Source organism: Falco rusticolus, chromosome 10, assembly GCF_015220075.1.
Source record: "Falco rusticolus isolate bFalRus1 chromosome 10, bFalRus1.pri, whole genome shotgun sequence".
In the NCBI taxonomy this organism is placed as follows: domain Eukaryota; kingdom Metazoa; phylum Chordata; class Aves; order Falconiformes; family Falconidae; genus Falco; species Falco rusticolus.
This window is the reverse complement of record NC_051196.1, coordinates 29,339,838-29,359,382: the sequence shown is the minus strand read 5'-3', so window position 1 is coordinate 29,359,382 and position 19,545 is coordinate 29,339,838. Positions and strand designations below refer to the sequence as shown.

Sequence of the window (19,545 nt, the reverse complement as noted above, 5' to 3'; positions counted from 1 at the left end):
GCGCACATGTGCTATGGCAGGTAAAGACCGGTGGATGTGAAACAATCTACGAATGTAATAAGCAATCATAACAATATTTATGTATTAAGCATCCGATGACCTTCAGGCTTTTCTAAAAAGTCATAATGAATAAGCAGATCCCTGCCATATCAATTCACCGTTAGACCGGTGACCGGGAAAACTGTTTTGTGAACGAAGAGTTACGTGATGCAATTTTATTTTACCTGTGTGTATATACTGAATATGTGGCTCTGCACTTCATCCATGGAGTCCAGGCCATAAGCTACCGTTCCAAGGTGAAGTCGCTTGAAGACCATCTCGTTCTGTGTAAGAGTTCCTGTAACAGAAGCAGCACCAGGCATGGAGCAGGAACCAACACGCCTATCCCCCAGCACACGTTCTCACCCTTGCTGTACCCCCAGGTCAAGACAAACGGCCAGAGGCTGAATCAGTCACTGCACCAGGCTCCCAGCAAAGGCTGAGGCCAGCAAAAAAGACAATGTTAACAAACCTGAGGCTGATTCTCCTGGGAAGTAGTGGTGCACACCACCATGCCAGTAAATAAGAATGAGATTCACCCCAAAGGCAATGCCAGCAAGAGCTGCAAGTGTAATTCTGGTTCTGTTGGAACCAAAGAAAACTGGAAACAACTTGAATGGGACCAGGATTTTATGTCAGACCAAGCTTCTCATTACAGCTTTGGTCTTCTGAATTCAAGCTCAACTTTAAAAGTATAAGGACAGCAGCAGAGTAAGCTTCTGCTTGCATGTGAGCTATCTTCACCCGGCTTTGAAAACTAACCCTGAAAGCTGCCTTGATTTTTACCCTCAGCTTTTGGTTTAATAGCACATTTTAAGACTTCTTTCAAACAGCCTAATATTCCTGTTCTACCTTACTGATAGTGAATTCAGAACAAACAAACAACAACAAAAAAAGTTTTTCTTTAAAACCTGATTATATCATATTGTTGAAGTGACAGAAAATGCCTATTTCTTCTAGCCCAAAGAAATCTTAAATTATACTCTCTGGCTGCCCAAAAATGTAACAAAATCGAAACAACAAGATACCACGACTCAAAACTGTATCTTCCACATAGATACCTGTTTTGTCTGTAAGCAAATACGATATCCTCCCCAGCTGCTCAGGAATAGTGCTGGACCGAACCACAGTCCCAGGGATTTTGGAATCTCTGCGGATCACCCAGCTGTAGACAATTTTTCCCATGTCCAGATTCACCCGCAAACTATGCAGGAGGAAGGGGAAAAAGAAAATGTATCACTAGTCAAATTTTGGAAGAAAATCATTGTGAACTGCCATGCTGCAATGAGAGGACACATCTTCCATGCTGAATTTGAGCTGCCAAAGAGGGTGTTTCAGAAGAAGTATACTCAAAGTGGGTGGTCGGGTGGCAAATGGGGAGGGCTGTGCACTGCACTGCAGTGGTGCCGTAATTCAGAGACAGATGATAAAACTGTGCTGAGAACAACAGATATAATTTAAGGGGAAAATAGACACAGACAGACAAGTAAGGACAGAGTGATTGATATGCAGACAGCAAGTTAAAAATGGAAGTGAAATGAATCCCAGACCTACACCAAAAGTAACAATCTACTTATGAAGATAGTGCAATTTAATATTAGAAAGTTTCAGTCCCCTCTAAAAGGCAGTTGGGTCCTATTACACTCCATGCTGTATAAATAACCCTCCTTTTCCATTTTTTTGCTCTGCTCTTATCAAAGGAACCAAGTAGCCCAAACACTGAGAGAAGGGGCTTTAAATGACTAATCCACAGCCTGAGTTAGAGTCAATGAATGGGTGAGGATGTTGAACAAATTCAGCAGAAAGAACAAAGCAATTCTTCTGTTTGAACAGTAATTTGGTTTCTGTTTCTAGATTTGCTTAGTTGTCAAGTGAGGAACAGATAAGAGCTTACGTGCTTGTTCCTACCAGAAGCATGGAGGAGGACACAAAGCAAGCAGTATTTTGCGGGGAAGAATTAGCAACCACTTTACCTAATGGGAATGATGTTTGAGAACAGAAGGAGAAATCTTATGATCTGGAGATACCAACGGCCAGCAAAGTGCTGAAGGGCCACCATGACAAGCGAGACCACCACAAGAGCCCCAAACAGGATCTTGGTAAGACAGTTCACTTCCAAATCAAAAAGACCAATCTAAAGAATTAAGAGAGACACGAGTTAACTCAATGCAATATTCACAAAGGGAATGAACTGCCATACCCAAAGAGCCATTCCCCACTAGTCGACAACTTCTCTTTTAAAACACTACAAACATATTTAAATGTATAAGCAATACTGTTGCCAGCTTATTAAGTAAGACTTCCATCCTTTGGAAGCTAAGCAATGCATGAAGAGGTGTGAGAGGATTTATGCTACCAAAAGCTGCAGACTACAGAAACATCCCCACACCTTGTCTTAGCTTTGCTGTAATAGAAGAATGCAGAAAATTAGCTTTCCTATTCTAACTGGGACTATTTCATAACAGCCATATAAAACCCAGTGGTTTTACCATTCTTCAAGTGAGAAGACACGTGTATAATAGGATCAAAAAATAAGGATAAACAGATTCTGCTACAAGAAATCTTAAATCATAGGCTGGAAGATATGAATCATTATTCCTATGAGGTTGTCCCTATAGTATGTACACATAGCATTTGGAAGTATTGGAAAATGATGCATTTCTGCTCTTTTTATCGTAAGACTGTTTCCTTACCATACCTTACTTCTTGGGTTTGAAGTATTCATCACACTGCGCAGTTCCCTTCCTGTGTAGAGGACAACTCCCACAACAGTACCTAAACAAAACAGAACGCCATCAGCTAAAGAAAAACAACCTCCATTTGTTTCCTCTATAAAAGCACTTGTTGGATCCAAAGACTTGACAGTTGGAAGGATTTTTAGCAGGGTAATTTCAAAAGCAATAGCAACCAGAAACTAAAGAAGCCAGTAGCTGAAACATAAAACTCATGAAAACACAGACTTTGAACAGAAGACATTCTACAAAAAGTCAGTAGTCTTTGACCACACTGCCTGTGCAGCTGGGACTTGATGCAGCATCACATCAGCTACTGTGCACGGGAAGAGAAGTCAGCTGCCTTGCTCTCTTGACTTTCCCTGACCCCCTTTTATTTATAGGGGGGAGAGACAAGCAAAAGTTGCTAAGGACAGAGAGTTTCTTGGTTTTTCTACCACCACTCTGAATCCCACTTAGGAGTGGGTGAAGTTTGCCTTACACCAGATAGTGGTCCTTCATTTTTGTCAAAACTAAATCCGTGCTCTGGGCTACGGTTCTTTATTGGTGAAGGTTGCCACAATCAGAGTAAAACCAAGGAACTTCAACAGCTTTCAAAGACAGAATTACCTTATTTTAAAATCTACAATTTACTTTAAGTATGTGTCTAATTGCTGTTCCTACCGAAAGGCAAATCGTACCAACTCCTACCTCACTGTAACAGATGGAGCTGCTGGGAGACTTATCAGTGTATTTTAATGCTATGTCCCACACTTGCTAAAGAGCTGAGAGCAAAGTTCTCCTTTTTCTTCTTGCAGAAACATAATACAGTTTAGCACCATAAATTACTGGTTTTCTACAACTTTCTCTTAAAGACTTTACAAAAAGCCATAAAGAAAGTTATCTACCGTCAAGAGTTTAAAAGCTGCTGTTGCCAAAGTCTGATTTTTTTACTAGAAAGTTTTAGGAGCCTGTAAGAAAACACCAAAAAAAGCACTACTGCAAATACATTGCTATTTTATACTCTGCTATTCCCCTGCTCCCATTAATGATCAGAGTTTTAACAAGCTGCAAGTGAATTATTTTTAACTAAGACTGATTCAAAAGAGGTGGTTTCTAAAATTATGCTGGGAAACATTCCTTTAAAAAAACCCAAAAAAACAACAACAAATCACTGAAGCCAGATGGCAGGTGGTGGTAAGATCATCACAATTCAAATCAGCAGATGGCCCAGCTACTCCAAATCAACCACAAATAGTCAGTCAGACCCATGCCTACTACAGCAGATGGAGAAAGTCACATTGCTCTGCTTTCTCTTACAAGCAAAGGCTGCCCCAGTGAGATGGCACCACCACAACCTGACAGCTTTGACTTACGGAAGAAGCAAAACAATATCCACTTCCCTAACAGAAATAACCTACAACATGCTATTTATTATTACCATAGGAGAAACAAAACTGAGTATTATATTGATCAAGTCAGTGAAAATGAGAGGAAAAACCTGCCAGGACTGGAAGCTTGAAGGCACACTGCTATGTATAAAAAGAGTGTTTTGTTTTACGGCCATTCAAAACAGGCTCAACTGCACAAACCATTTGAAATAATGAAAATATTTGCAAGCGTTCTTCCCATTAACCGCACTCAAAGGTGTCTATCTGCAAGTAACTTTGTTTGTATTCAGAAGGGAGGATGGATTCAAACAATAAGGTCGCTTGGGTAGAGAGGAGGTCACTGCATGCCCCGATACAGACACCAAGACCATCCAGGACTTCCAGACAGCACTGAAGTAGTGACCAGGCGGAGCAAAGTGTGCACTGTGCCCTCCTTTGGGGAAAAAAAACCGTTCACTTTTGACTTCAGCAGGACTCCACTGTAACGACCCCCGTGCTAGGCTCAGCCACGGCAGGGTGAGATCTGCAATGGCTGGAGAGCTGGTACAAATTAAAGCTTCCATACAAGAGGCAGGAAAGCCCCTCCATGTTCCTCCCTATTATTATTAATTCCATGTACTCCTTGGTACCACAACGTCAAGTTTCTCCATCTGACGTTTCTTCCAGAACTGTTCTACAGAATTTCACGCTCCTCCAGCCACCACCCTGCAAACTTTGCAAGCACGCTGGGCAGGGGAGGAACAAGGCTTTTACTTTGACAAGCCTCTACAAGAGGGCATTGATTAATCTCAGGCCTTGGGAGCTTATCATATGTATAAGCCAAAATCGGTCAAAGAATTTTTTTTTTTTTCCTCTTTAAAAGTATATAAGGCAAACTCAATGGGAGCACTTACCTGGAAATCTTTCATCTTAGCTTCTGTTACCAGAATCTATTTGACACCATTTCTGTTACAGATTAGGATGTCAATGTGGAGAGCAATTAAGTGCTATTCTGGTCCTAGATGCTAAAGAAGTGCCCAAAGGCCACTCCAATTCTTTCTCATCTAGGAATGTCCAACAGGCAATTAGATGTCAGCTTAGCTCCCCAGAGGTGTTAGGACAAGTGGGAAACCTCATTCCAACTGCTAATTTCTCCAACTGACAGAGATTATTATTCCATTACAAAAAGACCTTTAAAAATTGTTAACATATTCCCTTTTCAAAAAAAATTTACACATGCCTCCATCTTACCTGACGCAATCACCGTGCTGGCCCATAGGGTGTTTTCTATGCTTAAACTTTCATTTACTGGAGGGTCGCTGTCCTCCTACAACGGAATAAAAAGAAAAATAAATAAATTTGTCAGTAATACAGAAGACCGGTGGATGACAAGAGCCACACAGCGGTGTTGCGAGACGGATGCTGGCAGAGCTGTGGAGGACTGCGGACAGGCTGGGGGATTTCATACACCCTGGTAAATCTGTGGTTAGGTTAAAAACATGACTGCCTCGTTTCAGTGGAATAGAAATAAAGCTGTCGGGGGGTGAGGATGGGGGAGAAATCTATTAAAGATACCTCTGCCTGTCGAAGGGCCCTGGGAATCAGAAATGCAAAAGGGTTTTGTCAGGAGCTCTCCAGGGACTGCAGAAAAACGTTCCCTCACTTGGCTCGTGTGGATAAATAGCATTTCTCCTGCTACTGTAAGATGTCAGTGAGAACCCGTTTGGACTGCTCAGTGATGCCTGGAAAGTTGCCCAGTACGCACCGGAGAACAAGAGAGCACGATTCTTCTTAGGCACCAAAAGATTAATTCTATGTAATTGTACCTTCACATGAGAAAGTTAATGAACGTCTGTGCAGGTTTTAGACAAGAACTGCCTCCCCAAGCTGCTTAAACTCCTCTTTCATGCCAGCACTATTAAACCAGATTAAACATAGAAGGGCAAACCCTAGAATTTTGAACTCAAATACCAGCAAACAACTTCTAAAGAGCTCTGACTGTCTCCTACTTGTTACAAAACCATCTGTCTTCTGAAAGCTCCCCAAGGGTATTAGATGAAGCTCTCAAAATTTTCATAATCCCAGAGAGGAAAAAACCAACCTTTTCCCCCAGGAAGGCCATGCATCTTCCTAGCAAGTCAAAAGATATATGTATTTTTAAGGGTGATATTTCACAGAAGCTCTGAACTACTGCCCCCTGAAACAGGGTGCAGATATAACCAAGTTCACATAGCTGCATGCAGTTGAAGGCAAAAACTCAGCTGACTCAGAATTAAGACTTGGCATCCCGGTAGCATTCAGCAGATTTGCACAGCAAACACTACACACACGATTTCCAGCATGTCAGCAAGACTCACCCTTGTGAAGGTCCCCACGAAGTTATGTATATCAATATTGGGCTCTTCTGCATACACATAGGATCGGATTTGCAGTAGGTCCTATAAAAGTCGTGGTTTAGCAGACAGTTAGACAACCACATGTTAATAATGTGCAAATGTTTCTACCAAAATACTCTGAGCAAGAGTTACTTAACAAGTTAATTACTGAATCGTGTTACTTACTGGAGCCCAACTGTCTAAGACAAAAACTGGTGTACCAGCGTCTTGAAGAGCATTTCTTGAACTGATACCTGAGGGACTTCTGGGAGTTATTTAGATGTCGGTGCCCCATAAAAAAAATTTCAGCCTCAATAATCAAGACAGCCTAAGGCACTTATTACTTCACAGCGATGTTTGGAGGACTAGTCTTCCAAGCCAATCAAGGAACACCCCATCACTCAATATTTGGTACAGTATGCCAGTGTCACTAGAACAGCTCTGTGGTGGCAAGAAGATACACCAATTCTACACAGTGTTTTCACTGCTGATTCCTACACATGCATGAACTATTCACTCCATAGAGAACTGCTTCAAAGCCTTTGTATAAAATAAACTTCTTGCACTTTTTACAGATAGAACATGAATAAAGTAGGTACTCCGACTTCCCCTTCTTTTTCTTGTTTTCTTTAAAATAATAAAAAAACCAACCAAACAACAAAACAATACACAAACTACTTTAGCTAGAGATTTTGGGAACAGCATGTTTGATGGAGGTTATATGCTTATTTCAGATCACACAGCAGAGCTTCCATGGTGACACTCCTCCTTTCATAAAGGCGAGCGATGAAAACTTCACGGCTTCTGAAGCCATTTCATGAAAATGTATGAGCTGTGCCTCTGAGCATACTGCACTGCAAGGAACAAAGGGAAGCATTTGAGAAGTACCACCACCTTTGGTACCCTGCAATGGTCTCTGGAGAGGAACAAGAAAATAGGAGCATCCTACCATTAGGCACCTCCTGCTGCAAGCTCACTCCCTAGCTGCCAAGCCCGGTGCCCACCTGCACAGCGTTGCAGTGACAGCCATGTGGCACACAGACACCCAGCTTCACCAGCCTGAAACCTTGCCTGGAGCTGGGAAGAGCTGGTTTACCCTTAAGTTCTTTCTTGCCAAAGCCAATCTGTAGCATGCACCAAGCCCTGTGCAGCACAGTGCCGCACTAACCTGTTTCTCAGAACAGGCCATTAACTGAAGCACCTGACCATTTTTGGGGAGAAGCAGAGACGCGTGTTTACCAAGCACAGTGTTTTGTACGAAGGCAGCTTACAGAAGCAGTTGGCAGCCTCTGAGTGCAGGTAACAGGCAGCCGCAACTTCCAGTCTGTCTCACCATCCAGCTGGTCAGTGCGAAGGAAGCAGGACCCTGCGGATGTTCATCACCAGTCAGTGCTCTTCCCAGATCTGTCCTAGGTACATCTATAACTCATGAAATGGCCTCACATCTAGGACACCCTTCTTTCTTTGGAAACAGGATCCCATTTCAAGTAACATGTATTAATAATGTAAGAATGATATTCTTGCACCACACATTCATTTCCTCCCACTAGTCCAGAACACAGCGCGACTCTGCACTGTACCTTTAACATATCTGAAGTGTTCTCATTAGTTATGTTTTACAATCCTTCTGAACAAACATTTCGTTATCCCACACTTAACAAAACCAACCTGAATGGCATCTAAAATGCAAACTGTTATGCAACCAAATACATTTACCCTGGACTGAACCACCTACGTTCTTTGATTAGCAAACAAAACCAGAGCGTAACGTCCTGAGAAGTGGCGGCCCATAAAAGCATCTGAATTCTCTGTCTCACTGAAATTTTACTATTATCTATTTCTTGCACATTTCCAAAAGATAATTTTCTCTAAACAACCAGTGAAAGGTTAATGGCTCTCTGGACAATTGGTTCCAGATGTTTACCATTCTTCTCCGACGTCCTCAGGAAGATCATGTCAGCGGGGACTCGCTGGTTCTGTTAGGAGAAGAAAGGCCATTATTGTGCGCACACCCCTGCACGCGTGTGCAGCCGCCTTCCACCGCCCCACCGTGACAAGCAAAGGGGATACGGAGGAGAAAGAGGATTTCTTTGTCAAACTGAAGCTCAGTATTCATTTTGCTTTGAATCCTGAACTCACTTCCCTGTAGAATTCCAAGTGCAGAATAATAATCAGTGCCAGCTCCCACTACCCAGACCCACCAACGGCCGGGTTTATAAAAGGGCTACTGAGTAATTCTAGAAGTATGAAGAAATTTTAAACCAATGCTGATTTCCTTTCAAGAAGTCCCATGCTACAAGAAAGCACGTATCTGGAATCTACAGCTACCATTCTTCTCTTTTTTTTATTTTTTATTGAATAATTTCATACTAATGGTTTTAGAGGTCATAGCTGCTTGCACAGAGAGTGTGTGGGTAAAAAAAAAAAATCAGCAGATAAACCCACCACACATAAACTTGCATAAAGGGGGAAATATACCTGTACATACCAGTGTCTACAAATGGATCGCTGTGTCTCCCAGTACTTGTGGTGTTTACACCCAAAGCAACATCTGGATGTTGCATTTGTATCAGGTATTTAACCTGTGTCCAACAGTCAGAGACAGGACCAGGGAGACTTTTTATCTTGCTGTAGTGTAAGTAAGTGAAAAAATCAGGTTATAGGTGCGTATCTACAGATTTGCTCTCATTTGTAAAGATAATGATGGTATTTTGGTGGGGTGGTGGCAGGGGAGGGGGAACCCTGCAAAATGATTAAACTTTGTAACTAGTGTTCAACACTTGACATTCTAAGCCTATCGCAAAACAAATACGACTTCAGAATATCTCATTTTCTATGGTCTTGCAAAAAAAGTACTTTACACAGAAAAGGTGCACATAAAGGCTAACCTTTTCAACAATGATGAGGTCGCCTACTTGTATATTAGAGCTCTTCACCTTCACAGTCCCTGCAAAGGAAAGATATCAGTGCATTAGAGCAACAGCAGGGCAGGCCTCGTGGGTGCTCCGTGATGCTCCTTACCTCCCTCCCTCCCACTTCACTATTCCGCAGAAAACGGGTAACGTTTCTACCAGAAGGATTGGGCAGCGCTGCCCTGTAAAGACTTACCAAGCCCACTGCTCTCACTGGGTACAGCAGTAGGGCTCAATCTGTGAAAACGGCTGAAAGCCTCTTGTCTGAGAGCTCCAGACCTCAGCCCTGGCTGCGTGACCCCCTGCTCACTCTACTGACGACTCCCGAACAAGCCTGTAAACTCCTTCCTGTACTGCTTAACCCAGCAATTCAAAAATACTTCCAGCACCAGGCAGACAACAGAGCAAGAAGAGGAGAGTTACAACAGGGAACCATCAACTCTCGACTCCTTTTCCTTAGGTGGCTGCAAATTTAAAGCTCAACTCTCAAGCCAAGACCTGGAAGCCACAAGTACAATGGGCCCATCTTAAAAACCAGGCTCTTTCCATGCCACAGCTCAGCTCTACCACCTCTCCTTTGCCTCTCCATGGACACAGCCCGACCAAGCCCTGCAGAGCACGGGTTCTACAGAAAACGCATAAATATTTATTTCTTTGCAGCTGTCAAACATTTCCCAGTTGCTTTAAAACAGGGGATTAATTTAACAATTGACTAGTAATTTCAAATCATTAGCCAGCTCTAGATTTGGCTTCTCAGGTGAACTAGTGATTTATAATCAGTTAATTTGAACCCTGCCTCTGTGTGTCTGTCTGTTATATTTCAACAAAAGCCTCTTTAATCTGCTGTGATTTGAGTGGAAGTGGGGGAGGCACGTGGAGCTCACCCCGGCACGGACAACACCCCTACTGTACCTTGAAATTCACAGGCTAACTGGCCAGATAGCAGCTCAGGGGGAAAGCAGAAGGGGGAAGGGAGGGGGAATAGAAATTAGCACAAAGCACAAAGGTCACTAGGATTTTACTACTGGCAGTCCCTTCATTAGCATCCTTCTCAGGATATGCTTCACTGTTTCTGCTCCAAATTAACAATGAAAGCCATTCTGGGCTCCCGGCAGCCTGCTGCTTTGGTGACACACTGTGTGCTTAACAACATGCTTCATCACTGCTGCTAATAAATGCAGACTTCCTTACATGCTGTAATTATTCCTACAAATTATAAGCAGTCATGGCCCATTTCACAAATATCTTATAGGTCTTTCGCAGATTCTGGGGTTTGCCTTGTAAGAGTTTTAGTTTTTTTTTTAAAAAAAAAAAGGTAAACAAAATGAATGTTGGGCTAAAGACATCTCTACCAGGGCAGGAAGCATACCGGGGATTAAGAGTCCATTACGCGGAGGCTTGAAAAGAAAAGCCGCACTCCAAGAGGATCCAAAAAAGCATCCCTGGCAGTCTTCTGTATGGGCTATACAAAGTTAGGTACTATGACACTAAAAGGGTCTGACAGATAACATCTCTTCCTCCCCTTTTAATACGGTTATTCACAAAACAACAAAAAGTGCTTTTGAATATGCTCCTGTGCAAAGGAGGGGGGGGGTGAAAAAACCCCTGTGTGCTCTCCCCACACAGCACAGCAATTCCTAAACCACTGTGCAAAAAAGCTCTTGCAAGGAGAGGTGGATTTGTTTAACCGTATTTCATGTATTTCTCTTAAAGATCACAAGGATTTATTTGGTGACTGTCAGGGTTGGAAGCACTACCCACACAGGGTTCAGGAATGGAAACTTATTTTTGTAGTGCTTTTCTTAACAATGTAAATTCAGGCTGGAAAAGAAAAATTAGCACCTGGGCAAAGCTACAACGTGATGATTTCCTATCATTGTGCACATAAAAGGCTTTGTAAATCATTATTCTGAAAACAGCATCATCTGCTTTAAAATTTTTCCAATCTGAGAAAAATCAAAGCAGCTGGAGCAGATTTGTCTTGTTCAATAAACCTCCCAACCTCAGCTGTTTTAAGGTAAAAGAAAGCGAGGACTTTTCTAACCAATACACATTTTTATAACTCCCATATAAATGAGATGCCCTTTATAGGTAGCAAAGCTAATTCTGCTTTTCCAGCCATACTCCTGGCCTCTCACGGATGACATCTCTGCAGTATGTACCACATGTCCTGCTAAGAAGGCGCGGGACCAGATGTTTCCTTTGACTCTGGACTCCCATAAAGCAACTTACTTGAATTAGTTTTATTTTGATCTAGGGAATTCTGTAATTCCTTTTTCTTTCTGTGGGGAAACTACCTCCTAAACATTAGATGCTTTCTCATGCATGATTAAGAAACTAGCTAATAACGCAACTGCTCCATTTCCCAGTATTGCTCTGCTATTAAACCATTTTTGTAAAAATAAAGTACTGCTTTTACAAATGCATCTAGAAGTGCTTCCTCTAAATACACGTTTCCTTAGCATTTACAATGATTCCACTTTATATTTTATGAAGTTAATCAGAACACAAGTTAGTAATTAACACAGTTTTAAAAAGTGACTAGTCTTGATATCTCATTAAAAGAAAAAATCTGTTCTTAAAATTTGATTGGTATTTGTTTCGTTCTTTGCTGCATCCCGATTTATTTTTTAAAGACAAAAAGGTAAACATACTAAAATGCAGACAGTTTGTTCCAACTTAAGCTCTGGTCTTTGAAATTATCACCAAATCTGCAGTGTGATGGATGCCCCGTAAAGCAAAGTATTTCTAGCATTAAGTATATTAGCCAGAAGAGATGCCTTTTTTCTACCATGTGAGCATTTAAGTCAAGATTTCACAATAGATCTGCAGAGCTTCACTAAAGTATAGATCAAAACACTTCATTTGGAATTAAAGATGAAGCCAGAGGTTTATTAAAACAAGTTAAATGCATCTGGGGAAAAAAAAAGGGGGGGGTCATTTGGATGTGCTGCACCAAACTTTTGGCTTTTGCAGCCTTATGCTATATAAACTGTGGAGCAGGACTCAGAGGGTTTGGGAAAATATTGTTTTTATATGGCTGGTAAATGCCAATGATCTGTATCTTAAGTAGCACCCCTCAGTAGGAGGTCTCTTCCCATTTCTTTCTGTGGAGTTTCCCTCTATTATGCAGTGTTACCCAGGGAGGGGGGCTGTGCGAGAAAAAAAACAAACCAAGAATTTGCAAGCACAGTTCTAGCTTTCTATCAAGCAAAAAGTCAGCACACAGACTTCTGAACACAAGGAGGCTTGTAGGGTTATGAATAGGGGATTGAAATTTGATTATTTTTATTACAATCCAAACAACTGTCCTTTAAATGGAGAGCTTTCTATTAAAAAAAAAAAAAAAAAAATGCTTTCCAGAAGTTTGCTCATTTCATCATTTTAGAGCACAGACGGATTGTATCAGTAGAAAGAGAAATGAGGTTTAAGGGGGGGGGGGGGGTGTTACGTAAAATAAAGGAACACAGAAAATACACTGCTGTCTACGCTGCCTCATGCTGCCCTTCAAAACGATTAGTCCTTGGAATTCAGCAACTATATTCAAAATACAGTGTGATCCAAAGAGGATTCTTCCTTTTTCCCCACAAAGCAAGCAGCTTAGTGAATCTTAAAAAGCTTAACAAGGAAGAGTCCATGAAAAAAGTTTCATGTACAGGAGCCAAGGTGCAAATCCATCCCCCCAGCCGGGGTGGGGGCCAGGCTGCCAGGTGTATGGAGCTGGATGGATGGAGCTGGAGAGCTCCTGGCCGGCAGAGCCATGTCCGCACAGGGCGCCAGGAGCCGCACACAAAGGGGACAAGAAGGTCCCGATTCGGGAAAGCACTGAAGTCTGGGCTTACTTCTATCCCTATTCAAAACTGCACACAGGCATGTGCTTAAGTCTCCCTGACTTCATTCAGACTTAAGGATGTTTTTACATCTGTGGGGTTGTGCTGGGAGGCCGGCGTTGGAGGTGGGGAAAACCGTTCTCCAGCCACCTTAACTGCAGCTTAGCGCAAATGCTCTGAAGAAATAAAAACAGTTTGGAGAAAGTGCTCCATTAGATCCATCATATCCAATCTTCAAGACAGCAGTGCTCAGTGTCAAGCCTCACCTAACCCCCCCTCCCCCAAAACACTGGCTTTAGAGGGGCAACTGTTGTGAAGTTTTAAAAGAATTATATAGCAACATTTCAGGTGGCTTTTGTGCATCAGCACCCTCCTGCACTGCCCCGTTTCGGTACAGGGCTCTGCCAATATCCTGGAGCACGAACCACACTATTCAACAAACAAAAAACCTCCAGAACAGCACATAAACAATCCAATGCAAGCCCTACCTGGAGTTTTGTCAGCTACACTGAAAATTAATAGTTAAGATCAGCTTATTTTGGTATTTGCTGCTTCTGACCTGATGAAAGCTTGCCTACTTTTATTTAACTGTACTAACAGACACAATAACATAAACCCAACACTCGTCCATCCCCCAGCCATGGTGGCCTCCCAAGGTACCTCCCTGCTCCTAGGTGACTCTCAGAGGTGCTAAGGTTTTAATTGGTGGAAAAGTAGATGTTCTCCTGAAAAGCATGAGTACCGAGATTCAGTGAGACAGAGAAAATTACTTTTCTTCCCAAACCAAGAGACAAGCATAAATAATTTTGTGTGGTTTCCCTACTCTAAACTATTCTGCTAGAGAGTCTCATTTCTGTTTCCGCCCCAAATTTGTGTTAAATAAAGTGGCTTAAGATTTTCAGCTAGTGCCCAGCTGCCAATCCTCCTTGGTTTCTTTCACAAAATTAGAAAAGTTAAAGGACGGGGGGAAGGGAAATCATTCATGGGAAACATAATAGCAATATGAAAAGAACTAAAGGAGAGGTCAGGCCCCTTATAGATCATTGAATAGAATCCAGAAGGCAACTCTTTTATATCTTTAAATAGATGTAGTACACCCCTCTTGGATGGGGCTTTTGTTGGTTGCCAAGCATTTTAAGTGTTGTAGTAAGAACACGTTATTAAAAGGGGATTTAATATTCAGAAACTCAAAACTCCCTAGTTTGGAGTTCCCTCATAATTCCCAGCATGAGAAATATATACAGCCTTAAGCAATTACATTTATAAAGCAGCCTTATTCTCAAAAGTGCAAGTGTTGAAAGCAGCATATTTTTACTACACCTAGTTTGCTGCACCTTAATGCAGAGGTATAAACTTTTATAGCAAAGAAACTGGAAATTTAAAAAAAAAAGAACTTGCGTAAATTCAGTTCAGTCCCTTTTTAAAAACAAAAGCCTGGCCTCACCATCATTGTCATGGTATTAGGAGTAACTCCATAGTGAGGCAGCATTCCATTTTTCAAATGAGAATTTAAATGTCTTTGTTAGGTAGGGCACAGCTGTAAACAATGGCCAGAGCCAGGGATCAGGCACAGCTGAGCTGCAGCCTGGGCTCGCTTACAAACGAGGTCTCCAAACTCCTCAGCAGTTGGAGAGAGGGGGTAAAGATGATGTATACAAAAAAATACAAGAGAAGATATTAGCACTATTGAGGAACTCCAGCAGTCACTGCTAACAGAAACAAACACAGGATGTGAAAACGTATCACAGTCTCTTTTAGCAAAGGATTTGTATGATGTAGGCTCCCTGCCTGGTACAACCCAGAAAAAACTATGAAACTCAACGGGTACTGCATATTCAGTAAGTGATGGAACATGTCAGTATGTCAAGCAAGTCCCCTTAAATTTAACACATGCACTCACAAGCTCCTTCGGTACAGAGTACTTGTGCTTACCTATGACTCGTGGTACCTGTGCTGACCGGGTCCCCAGTCCCAGGCACCAGAACACAGCCCACCTTCACCCTCATTAGCTGAATCTCCCTCTGCATAACCACCTTCTGACAATGTCACAGACCTAGATTTAATTCTTCTAATAAAGTCCTTTTGCAAATTACCTGCCTATGTGGATCCTCCTCCCTTTAAGCACACATTTGTTATTTCCATTAAAGAATATGAATTGGTAGCTTATAGGAATCCTTCTTACATCTGTCTCTCTTACAGACAGGGTGAACAAGCAAAAAACGCGTGCAAGGAGAAGACATGCACTATTACCAAAACTGGAAGAAAAATAAACGAAAAAAACCCTGAACAACATATCACATCTACTATAGCTCCATTCTTGTTTTCTTCTTACTATGCTGTTTGCTGTATTTGCCTCTCCCTTCCTGCACCTATGCAACATTACGGAGCGCTTCTCCCACGTCACAGCTCTGCAGGAAGGAAAACACATTTCCCTTCTGGAAATATCCACAACCTAGGGAAATTCAGATCCAGTTTTTCTTTGGCGACTCCAATGCACCAAGAAAGGATAATTGGGAAAGAAGTTCTGGTCTACCCCAGAGCTGAGAGCAAACAGGGTTTAGAAGCATCACATCAGCTGCTTGGCAGTTCACCCCTGCCTGGTGCTGGCTGCAGCAATTCCCAACCCACGACGCAGGCTCCTGTGCGTGTAAATGCCCCAGCCGCCTGCTTTCCATGCTTCCAGCCACCAAGATGATGCTCTGAGGTTATCTGAAGCAATTCAAACGCACACCCCTTGCATTAGCTACGCATCTCCCTAGCAAACCCTCAGCAAAGCCCAGCGAGGAGCCATCCATGAGAAGCCACCCCGACCCCCGAGGCCTCTGCAGTGGCAGGAGCAGCAGCGTGGCCACGAAGCCACGTGCCTGCGAGCCCATAACCCCCTCCCCATTCCTTGAACTCTGCTTCTCTGACTGTCAGCAGCATTTGATTGAGTTGCAACCCCCGGTGCTGCGGCGGCCGCGCCAGGATGCAGCAGGCGCGCTGGAGCCGCCGCGCCGACCTCTCGCTGTGAGCTTGCTGTAGATCTGCGAGTTCACTTCCTTGTCGCGCATGTAACATCTGATCTCCTCCGCGGCCTCTCGGATGACGGTAACGGCAAGCACAAATCCCTAAAAAGGGGCATGGAAAGGCGGGGAACAGAATGGATGAAAAGGTCAGGAAAAAATCACATCTGCCTCTAATAAGAACAATATTTATCAGTACCAACGCCAACAGTCTGCATTTCCTTACTCTGTCTTCTCTCGCTAAATCATTAGGGTGATGGTAGTCACTGCTGTGCACAACGCCCAACAGCAAATCGGCCACAGACTTGTTGCTTACAAAAATATGGTTGTTCCTCAGCTCTAATGTGATGCTCTGCCAGTACCTCCCCAAGCAAATCTTTGCAGTTTATCCACAGAGTGTAAACAACTTATTTCACCTCACTTCACAGGTGAGTAACCAAGACGGAGAGGGGTTACTCAAAGTCCAGTGTAAGACAGGACCCCTCAAATCTCAGTATTCCCTCCACCACTGAGCTATAAAAGTCAGCTCACCTAATCTGTGAGATTTCTTCATATAGAAATCTATATATAAATTTACATAATCCTTTTTTAAATATATAGATATATAATATGTGTGTACTGATGTGCACTTATACACACACTCAGCCTACACAAATGAGCATTCTAAATATATTTAATGTGAACTACTCATAGTATTACACATTTGTCTAATTAGGGTTTCAGTCCTGCTTTTCCGTGGGTATGAGCACTCATTTAACTTCCTCCTGTCATGAGGAAAATGCCTATATCATATTCTTCACTATACAAAAAAATATAATTGCAAAACAATTCTTTACAGGGCTAGTATCACTAAGTCAATTTTTTTTACTAGGCACTATTCAGCTCAGACTCACTGAACAGTTAAAACACTCCTCATCCATTACAGAAGAAAAAAGAACTTTTTAAACCCTGCATTCTTGAAAATTTCAAGCATGTACTGATTCATCTCTGTCAATAAGAATTTTTTTTTATTTTAGAAAGGGGGCAGGGTGATGTTAGAAACTAAGGGTTACATGAAAAGCACATTAAAATACCGGGTTACATGAAAAGCACATTAAAATACCTGTAAATGCCCAAACAGGAGATTTTGCCAGTGGTTTGCAAGTTCCAACTTTAAGTAGCTTCATCTTTAGAAAGAACAGCTATGCACACACCTCCAAAAATTGTGTGCATGAGTCGTTAAGCTGGGCACAAAGAACTTGGGAACCTGAACTCCACAACCACCTCAGGAAAGCCTTGCTCTGGAGCATTGCTAACACTACCCAACACCACATATACATACCACAATAACAATTCACATCCCCCCATTTTTTAAAAACAAAGAAAAATGATGAAGATTGAACTAAGAGCTACTAAGACTGAAGGACAGCAGGTTCTTTAATTATTAAATGCTGAGGTACACTTCATCTGCCAACTCTCACAATCCTATAATAAAACTGAACAGTCCCTAATTCTAGTACATACATATGCGTCTAAATGTATGATCTGGATTAATTAGTATCAGTCTTGAAATGCTATTTAGTATGTTTCTGCAGTATTTAAACATGCAGACACATGAAGAGACCCAAGGACGGGCAATTACTTTTTTTAAAACCTGCCTGTATGCAATCCTGTACTTACTACCATTGAAAGTAAAAAGCCATTAATACAAAATTTTCAGAGAAGCATTTCATCCCACAGCGTTCAGGACCACAACCATCTGTTTTGCACCACTGTGGATGACCTCTTTCCCATAACCAACAAATCAAGAAAAGAATGAACGTTCCTCTTCTATTTACAAGTGGCATTTGTGCGTTTAGCTAGAAATTCCTGTCCCCTTTCCAAAACAAAATAAAAAAGCATCAGTTATTTTCAACTTATGTTTCAGCTGTTTGAAGAGTCTTCAGATAATCACCCCAAAATATTCCCACATGTGCCGACTCACTGTGTCATCTCACATGTCATTCCATCCCCAACACTCGTATTAGCAGCCAGTAATGAACAAAGACCTTTCTTATCCTGCTTTCTGGCAGCTCATATGCCAAATTCTAATTGCTCACCCGGCACAGACAAGTCACAACTGCCTATACAAAATGCAGAGAGAGATATCCTCTGGGTGCTTTTTCTATAGGACAGGACCTTATGAAACCAGCATTAGATTCATACAGCACACGCAATGCAACACGCACTCGAGAGAGAATTCAGTGCGGTCCAGGCTTTAATACAAACAGAATTTTAGCAGCAATGTCCCACAGCTGCCCCCTTCACTTCTTTCTGGCTTTTACCAGGGATTTCACTGTACTGAAAGGCTAAAAGGCAAGAAAAATGTCCTTTGCCCCTCTTCAGCTCCCTCAATAGAGCCACGCATTTTTACCACCACCATTTCTCAAATCAGTGCACAAGTAGAGTCTTAGAAAGAGCCCTGTGCGTTTAAAATCAATTTTCAGCTGGGTTTCCATCATTTCTTTGGAGTAAAAAGGATGTCTATCCTTGGGAGATTTTTAAAACTCATGTAGATGAGTAAAACCAACCTAAGTTTAAAGACAGCCCTGCTTTAAGCAGACAGTTGGACCAGACGTCCCTCTGAACCAAAATTATTCTACAATTCTATGAGCTGAAGTGCAGCAGAGAAGTTATTCACACAGAAAGAGAAATAAAGAGTTTTACTTGCACAAAAGAAAAAATATATAGGTACCTACATTTAAGCATTTAAGCAGTTGTAACTGGCTCATGCAGTGCATTTTACAGATTTTAGAAGCCCATTCTATGCAACTATTCCCCTTTCTGTCCTTTGACAGCACTGGAGTTCCTGCTGCAAAACTGATTATTATCGATTTCCTTTGGTCTCAGGTGAAACACACAGCTATCAAAAAAAAAAGGCAAATAGCTTACAAGAAGGAAGGAGTGCCCGCACCTTGGGCGAATGTGAATATGTCTCTATATATATATTTTTGCGTAGGAAGTTTGTGGAGGGGGGGTCCTCAGGGGTTTTTTTTGGTTGTTTGTTTTGGTTTTGGTTTTTTACAATGTAGTTAAGAGTATGAAGCAGCCCGCTGACCTATCCCAAGGCCACAGGTCAAACTGTTTGGCAGGGGAGCATAATTTGCTGTCATTGTGCATATGGCTGCTCATTAAGGTCACTTTTGAAAGGTGCCCTTCGGTCCTCTGCTGCAGATGCCAGGCTGGTCCAGGCTCCCTCGAGCACGGATCACGGCGGGAGGGCGCAGTGCCCCACACAGACCCTCCACGAGCACAGCCTAGGTTCAGAGGCAGCTGTGAACCACA

At 42.3% G+C, this 19,545-nt stretch overlaps 1 protein-coding gene across 1 annotated transcript in view; it reads right to left on the bottom strand.

Annotated features, from left to right (window-relative positions):
* Positions 1 to 19,545, bottom strand: part of ATP9A (ATPase phospholipid transporting 9A (putative)) — a 63,603-nt gene that overhangs the window by 32,168 nt on the left and 11,890 nt on the right. Inside the window, exons 4-13 of the mRNA XM_037402298.1 lie at positions 16,239 to 16,347; positions 9,384 to 9,442; positions 8,420 to 8,471; positions 7,767 to 7,861; positions 6,478 to 6,558; positions 5,372 to 5,447; positions 2,738 to 2,814; positions 2,013 to 2,173; positions 1,101 to 1,243; positions 225 to 337 (exon numbers count right to left, since the gene is read on the bottom strand). Coding sequence (XP_037258195.1) covers positions 225 to 337; positions 1,101 to 1,243; positions 2,013 to 2,173; positions 2,738 to 2,814; positions 5,372 to 5,447; positions 6,478 to 6,558; positions 7,767 to 7,861; positions 8,420 to 8,471; positions 9,384 to 9,442; positions 16,239 to 16,347 — 966 coding nt within the window. The remainder of the gene's footprint in view (positions 1 to 224; positions 338 to 1,100; positions 1,244 to 2,012; positions 2,174 to 2,737; positions 2,815 to 5,371; positions 5,448 to 6,477; positions 6,559 to 7,766; positions 7,862 to 8,419; positions 8,472 to 9,383; positions 9,443 to 16,238; positions 16,348 to 19,545) is intronic.